At 39.5% G+C, this 8191-nt stretch overlaps 1 protein-coding gene across 1 annotated transcript in view; it reads left to right on the top strand.

The window, feature by feature from the left end:
• The first annotated feature begins 6313 nt into the window (after window positions 1-6313).
• The window catches only part of GAP43 (growth associated protein 43), a 94746-nt gene continuing 92868 nt past the window's right edge, over window positions 6314-8191 (top strand). The window contains exon 1 of the mRNA XM_016137796.2: window positions 6314-6557. Within this exon, the coding sequence (XP_015993282.2) occupies window positions 6528-6557 (30 nt within the window). The 5' untranslated portion in view covers window positions 6314-6527. The remainder of the gene's footprint in view (window positions 6558-8191) is intronic.

Here is an 8191-nt window from a genome sequence, read left to right as displayed (position 1 = left end):
ATAATTCAGATAAGTATATAACACATACTTTCTCATCTCATAGCAGTTGTTTAAAAATACATCTGTAAGTGAAGTCTCATGTTTTAAGCCTCCCAAATATCAATAATAAAAACGAATCCAGTCAACTGTGTTAGAAGAAAGACTAGATTATTTTTTTTCACTCTCCTTTAGAATGTTATATTACATAGTCATTGCCATACAAAAAGCTGATCAAAGAACATGGAGCCAAATATATATACGTGTGTATATATATGAGTTATAAAAATGTGTCAGGCAGTTTTTAAAATATTATTTAAATATTATATTTATTTTTCTGAATTTTATTATATTTACTAATTTTTGTGGTACATATTGTTTTAAAAAATATATAACTGTGACTTCTTATTCTAAATAAATATTCATTTTTGTACTTGTATTTTTTTATTAAAGAAAGCTCCCCCAAATTATATCAACTTTAGATTCCATAAAACCCACATATACACCTGATAGAAACACCAGAGACAAACAAACAAACAAAAAACTAAGACGTGGCGCTTGACATTTAGAAATGTGTCTTCCACTACAGCCATGCCACCCTGAACAGCCTGATCTTGGAAGCTAAGCAGGTTTGGGCCTTGTTAGTAGTTGGATGGGAAACCACCTAGGAAGACCAGGTGCTGTAGGTGTTAAAAAAAAAAAAAAGTCATAGAAATGTCCATTTCAAGGAGAAGACAGACTGGTAAACAAAATGTTACAAAAGAGTATGTGAAAGTTCTGTGGTTCCTTTGATAACCAAATTAAATGAAATGCCCTAATTTCAGACTCTGATGATGTGTTGATGGTGGAGGATTGTGTAATCTGATGAAATTTTCCACATCATCTGCTTAACACACTCAGTAAGACACTGAGGCTTGTTCACTCAGGCAATCACAAACTTTCTTGAGAGGTGGTGGCATGTTGAGCCTTAGCATTTGGGCTGCATGCTTTTCATCTTCTCTTGCTGAGCCATGAACACATGGTTCTCTCCCTGAGATTTCCTTGTTCTGGGATATTGGCTACCTAGAGATTCAAACACTCTTCAGGATGCGCTGGAAGGAGAAATTCTGACTGGATTTGAGGCAGGTCTGGAAAGATGGGCAGAGATTTAGAGGGTCTTAAAAATCATCCAGATTCTGACTTCAGACTCTTGTCTGCCTGCGGGAAGCAGGATGAATTCTGGCAGTAAGGCCATACTGAAATACTATCAGCCTAATTAAAACGGTGACATCATACTATAGAGGCTCGCCTTTCGCTAAAACCAGATGTAGCCATGTATGCTTGGAAGACTTTGGCAGGTTCAGACAACTTCTGAGTCTTCTCTCTTACTACCTGATCTTATGTTGCATTTGAGCATGTTAGCGCTTTCACAGAATGAACACTTTCGAAACTAACTCGTCGTTTTCCTCACAATACCAGGTCCCTTTCTGGATCTCCTTACATTTGAGTTTTGCATTCTCATTTTCTAAGCATTCCAGGTCCAATATCTAAATCATTTTTAGTTCCTTTATTTTTCTCCTTCTCTTAGATATTCTCCTGTGAGGTAAATGAGACAGAATGTGTAAAGCATAAAATATGTGATAACTGAAACATGCTAGGCACGCGACAGATGACAGTTTACTTTCTTTTCCACCTTCCCTTCCTGATTAAGACATTAGGAGAATTCCATGTTCCTCTCACTGGGCTCCATTGTATCCTTCTCTCCATTCCATACTATACAACATCACCACAGGCATTCTCTAGAATGTTCCTCTTCACAATACTCATGTCTAATCCCCTGTAGTGGGTTGACTTGTGTTCCTCAAAAAGCTGAATCCAAGTCCTAATTCCCAATACCTGTGAACATGACTTTACTTGGGAAAAAGATCTTTGCAGATGCGATCCTTAAGTTAAGGATCTGGAGATGAGATCATCTTGGATTTAGAGTGGGCCCTAGATTCAGTGACAGGGGTCCTTATAAGAAGAGAGGAAGAACATCTGAGGATGGAGGCAGAGACTGAAATGATGCATCTTCAAATCAAGCAATGGCAAGAATTACTCACAGACTCTAGAAGCTAGGAGAAAGGTATGAAATGGATTCTCCCTCAGAGCCTCCAGAAAGAAGTAATCCTGCCAACACTTTGCATTTGAATTTGCAGAAATATCGAGAATAAATTTCTGCTGTTTTAAGTCCTCAAGTTTGTGGGAATTTCTTACAGCAGTGCTAGCACTTTAAAACATCCTCTTAGCCTGACCCTTAATGTCCTTTTTGAATCCAGGTGTGTAGCTCACCTTTCCCAGGTTCTCTTTTACTACTCTCCTTTACAACTTTTCTCTTCTGCGTATGGAGAGTCCCTTGATCATGCAGTGATTAATTGTGCATTTTGCCTTTTGTAATGTGATGCCTTTTTTTTCTTTCTAAAATTCGTGTCTTCTCTACTTGTTCAAATTCTAATCATGAAATGAAAGACCTACACTACCCCACAGTGATTTCTTTACTATTCTGAATTCTTATAACACACATTTAACATTGAATCCTGTTTTGTTCGAATAGTATTTGTTTTTCTCTTCATATATGTATCTCCTTAAGGGAATGATGTTTTTGCGACATAGAAAACACTGAATAAATAAATGAAGTCAGAAGAAAATACTGGTAGAGAATGTGGCTGAATTGTGTACGCCCAAAAATCATATGTTGCAGGCCTAAATCCCAGTCCCTCAGAATGTGACTGTATTTGGAGATGGGGCCTTTAAAGAGATAATTAAGGTTAAATGAGGTCATAGAGATGGCTCTAATTCAATCAGACTGATGACCTTTAATAAAGAGGATATTGAGACACAAAGAGACATGGGTGCACATGCACAGAGAGACCACCATGTAAAAGGGTAGTGAGAGGGCAGCTGTCAGCAAGCCAAGGAAAGAAGTCTGGAACAGACCCTTCCCTTACAACCCTCAGAGAAAACTAACCCTGCCAGCACCTTGATCTTGGTCTTCTAGCCTCCAAAACTGTGAGAAGATAAACTTCTTTTGTTTAAGCCACATAGTCTGTGGTATTTTGTTATGGCAGCCCTAGCACACTAAGGCAGCAGATAAAAAACTAAGTCTGAAAAATAAACTGATAGAAGGGCAAGTAAAAAGACAAATTTATTTTGTACCTGAATTTATGTCATCCCTCTCAAGTCCCAGTCATAAAATAGCAGACTGTCTGACAGAGACCTTAGTAAAGCTCAGTGACTTTTGAGTTTATTATGAAAACAATATCACTTTTGTATGAAATTCAAAGAGATATATGAATACAACTGCAGCCTGGCCTTCACCACTCTTCACCTTCTTTTAGAATAATGTTATTGCCTAACCTGTAGTCTGGAAGCTACCTGACAGTCTCATGAGTTAATCTGCTAATTTAAAACTACACAAGGTTCAATCAGGGGGTTTTAAGCCTAGGCATTTTCTAGGATTGGCTAAAGGGTATGCGGATTAGTGGATCTATTGAATAAGTTGGCTGGGAATCAAAATAACACTGGTTATTTTATTTTTATTTTATGTAATTTTTTTTGTCAAGGTCATATCAGTGTATGCTTTTCTTATCTTCATTCCTTTGCCATCCCATAGCTTCTTCTGCTTAAAGGGAAAAAAAATTCATCTGAATTGATTCCATACTATTAAAATTAAATTTGGAACCTTGAGTTTCCTTCTGGGGAGTCACTTTTAGAGGCTTATTGACAGAATGTAGTGTGTTCAGAGAGAGAGGAGCTAAAAATGGGGACGACTCTACCCAGTGAGGCACCTGAGGGTGTTTGAGGTAGCTTGCGTTCGGTCAGAAATATATGGAGGACTCACTACTAGATAAGGGTATCAGCTTGTTCTCCATGGTTCTTGAGGTAAGGAACTGAGTCTTATAAGTGTACCTTTCAGAGCACTAATTTCATTTCACCACAAAAATATTCACTACACAGTTTAATTTCCTAAGGATCAGAAGTAATGAGGTGTAGAGACCCATTGAGTAGCAATGTATTTTAGTGGCTAACAGGGTTTTGGAGTTGTAGCTTTACCTCTTATTAGTTGTGTGACCTAGTCTAGGTACTTAATTTACTTTGCTTCAGTATCTCCATCAAAATGGTATTAATGATTGCCCTTACCGAATTCTGAATATTAGATGAAACAATTTGTGTAAACTGCTGAGGAAACTGATACTAAGAGGGGAGGTTTAACATATTTAGTCACAAATTTCAGCTGAGCTTATGCCTAGTTTTGAGCTCTAGACTCTGATTTCATTATACCATTTGGTTTCCAATTCTCCTTCCAATATCTAGAAGGGAAAAGGTGCATTGAAAGGGAAAGGAGTTGGCCTCTTTCTATGGCCAACTATGTAGACTTACATTAGGCCATATAGTTGACAAAACAATTTTATCTATGAGTCTGTTAAACATCAAAAGAAGCATTTTTTTTCTCCCTTGCTCCAGTCCTCACCCTTCTGCTTCCTCCCTTTATCACTCTCCAGCCTCTAGCAGGGGACCCTAATGTACAACCAGAATGTCTCTGATGAAGCCATTTCTTACCTATTCTTTGTCCTCCTCTAGCATTTAAATCAATAGAAGGCTTTTTTTGAAAACTTGGCTCTGACCAGGCTCATTACATTAAAAAATGTTAAACTAAGAACATAACTCTGTATTTTATTCATAAAATGAAAACTAAGAAACAAATGAAGAGGAATAAAAGATCAAGTAAGGCTGGATCTGAAGCAGGTCATGCTCAGGAAGACCTGTGGGGATAATTTATAACCATTACCCCGTGGGTATCTCTCTGAGATAGTCCATTCTGAGATGAGTGTACCTTAAATTTTGTTGAAAGGTATGAAGCACATATTAAGCTCTGGGATCCTGATAATATATATGATAATAAGCTGTCTGGTTGACACCTATATTAACTAAGCTCATATCTAGAAAGACCTTGAAATAATATGAGTTGTTTAATTGAGGGTGCTTATCATCATTAATAAACAACAAGAAAGAGTCTAAAAAGTTATTCGAGAAATTCACTTAAAAATGTCACCAAAATTTCAGAAAATTACAGTCTCTGAGGTAAACCTACTATGTATTGAGAATGGCTCTGCTGTGCTTTACACACTATATATTATTTGGTCCTCACCAATAATAGGTCAGTGTGATTATTGTTCCCATTTCACAGATGAGAAAATTAGGTCCAAAGAAGTTCAGTAACATTCCTCAAATCACACAGTACTATATATATATCTAAAAATTGTGTTGTTTACATGTGTTTCAAAGTCAGAGTTTTCTCCATCCAAATTATAAAAGACCTTAGAAGGAATTGGAGAAGTAAGCTTTTCCTCTCATTAACAGATAGGTTTACTTTTATTCTTCTTGCCCAAACTGTTAATATCATTTTGGGCACCATTAACATTATACAGCTATTTAAATATGGTCAGCTCTTTCAGCAAAGTCAGGGGGATAAAAACATTTTCAAATAGGTGTATGTGTATTATGCAAGCAAAACTATCATGCGATTTTAATTATAGATGCTAATTAGTTATTATTTCCAAACTCAAGTGCTTAAAGTGTTTAAAATGCAGTATATTCATGTGGATTTTTTGAGGATATTGGTATATATATGAGATATGTTTGTGTATATCTAAGCTTATATGTATGCATTTATTTTAGGATATACGAATACTGAATATAGTATCTAAACAGTGTATGATATTTACATGTTATTTCATTTTTTGAAAGAACCTAACCCTCACAATTATCGACTGTGCATAAAATCTAAATAGCAGATATAACATGTTATATAGGTCTGACTACTCATTCGGAATAGCTGTTCTTTGCTTTTATGATACTGGGAAAAGGAAAGAGTTAGTAAAGAAATATAAGCATTCCTCAAGCCCCTCTTCCGTAAAACACATTCCACCCAGTCTGCTGAACCGGCTGGAATCTTTCTCTGCCCCCACCCCACAACCCTCTCAATGCAGCGGGAAAGTCGGTGGGTAATTGGGTCCAGATTGGAGATGCTTAAATATTCATGAGGCTGGCAGGGGACTGGGAGGGGGCGACCGTCTAGAATGGGGGTGGGGGCTGGGGAAAGTGATTAGTCATTGAAAGCTAGTGAATAATTCTGAGAAAGAGACGCAGAGACAGCGAAGAAAAAGAGAGTAGGTGTTGGGGCGGGGGAGAGGAGAGAGAGAGAGAGAGAGGGAGAGGGGGAGGGAGGGAGAGAGAGAGAGAGAGAGAGAGAGAGAGAGAGAGAGAGAGAGAGAGAGAGAGAGAGAGAGAGAGAGAGAGAGAGAGAGAGAGAGAGAGAGCATGTGCGATGAGCAATAGCTGTGGACCTTACAGTTGCTGCTAACTGCCCTGGTGTGTGTGAGGGAGAGAGAGAGGGGAGGGAGGGAGAGAGCGCGCGCTAGCGCGAGAGAGCGAGTGAGCAAGCGAGCAGAAAAGAGGTGGAGAGGGGGGGAATAAGAAAGAGAGAGGAGGAAAGGAGAGAAGGCAGGAAGAAGGCAAGGGACGTTACAACCATGCTGTGCTGTATGAGAAGAACCAAACAGGTAGAGCTAAAGATTTTTACTTCTTGCTGTTGTGAAATTACCAGAGTACAGTATTTCCCTGTAAAGGCAGAAAAAAAATATTTTAACTGCTTCTGCTCTGGCCATGGTGCTCGCGTTTCCTTAGCATATGGTAACTGATGGTTGCATCCCAGCTTTTATTCTCTTCTCTCTCTCATGCTCTGTTTTTGGAATGCTGCTATTAATTAGGATGAGGTTAAAACAAATACGCCTGTTTGGCTAGAAATAAGAAAGATTTATTTATTTATTTATATTGGCTATTAGCATTTCAGATCTCTGATTTTGCGGGTGTAGATGTAGAAAGGGGTGTGTGTGGGGGGTGGGGGGGATAAGGGCTCTACCTACAAGATGGGGAGCCAACCTTTTATATGATTTGCAAAAAGCAGGGTTGAAGGATTAATATTCAATAGTGAGTATTGCTTGTTCTGTTGTACAGTTTTCTCACATGTGCTGCGGAAGAAGCCTTATTTCCTACATGCCTGAGCCTTAAATGGGCGCAGGTATTAATGGAAGAACATGTGGAGGTTTCATTTATTTATTTATTTATTTTTCTATGAATGAATGAAACTGTGATTTGGAAGATTCCCCCCACCCCCCAAAGAGAATCTAAAGACAACTGGGGCTGGGGAAAAACTGACGGCGTAGAAGGGGAAAACCCCGGTAGCCGATTGTGCACCAGCTGGTCAGAGGAGAGGGCGGACCACGCCCCTAGGAGCTTTGAGCTCCGTTGAGAAAGAGGAGCCGAGTATTACCTGTTGGAGATCAGGTCTTTTCTCCCCTTCCCTTGCATTTTCCTGGGATTGTCAGTGCCCAGAGACGGGCTAACATGCTGGATAATAACCATGGTGACTCATTTTCATCAGGAAGAGGGACACATACAAGATTAGCAAGAATCCGTGTCCCCTCCCTCCCTCCCCTATTGCCCAGGTTTGTCTTCCATTTCAAATTGCTCACTTATTTCTTGAAAGACATTTTAGAAACTTGATTAGGGTGAGGGTGGGGAGAAATGACGAGTATGGTATTCCGCAGGAACCCACAGTGCCGTGGCATTCGCCAAATGAAGCTTTCAAACATTCATTGGAACACGTTTGGTGATTTTGGCGAAGGATAAGGAGAAAAATGGGTGTGGGATAAGGGTGAGTGTGTGCTTGTGAGTGAGTGTGTGCTTGTGAGTGTGTGTGTGCGTGCGTGTGTGTGTGTGTGTGTGTGTGTGTAGGTGTGCGTGCCCATGGGAAGGGAAGGGAGGCAGTCTTGGTCAAAGAAGCCCTTTACAGGTTGATTGCCTTAGGGGTGGGGTGCAAGAGATAGGAATTGGGCATTATTCCTGTGCAGGTATTGGATATTGGGCAATTTGTAATACACTGGCTGAATCCAAAAGGGGTGGAGGGGGGGAGTGGAGAAGAAACAGCCTGCCAGCTTTGCACATTTAGCCAGCGCCCTGAAAGGAGGGGTGGGGAATGAGGATGAAGAAGAAGGAAGAGAAAGGGGGAGACTGAAAGAGAATATCAGAGTACTGGGTGGAGAGAGTGGAAAGGATAGTATAGCATAGCATAGGATGGATGGATGGATGGATGGATTAGATAGATAGATAGATAGATAGATAGATAGATAGATAG

Source organism: Rousettus aegyptiacus, unplaced genomic scaffold (genome assembly GCF_014176215.1).
Source record: "Rousettus aegyptiacus isolate mRouAeg1 unplaced genomic scaffold, mRouAeg1.p scaffold_m13_p_4, whole genome shotgun sequence".
Classification (NCBI taxonomy): domain Eukaryota; kingdom Metazoa; phylum Chordata; class Mammalia; order Chiroptera; family Pteropodidae; genus Rousettus; species Rousettus aegyptiacus.
The sequence above is the reverse complement of the archived record's forward strand: the minus strand, read 5'-3'. Positions and strand labels throughout refer to the sequence as shown.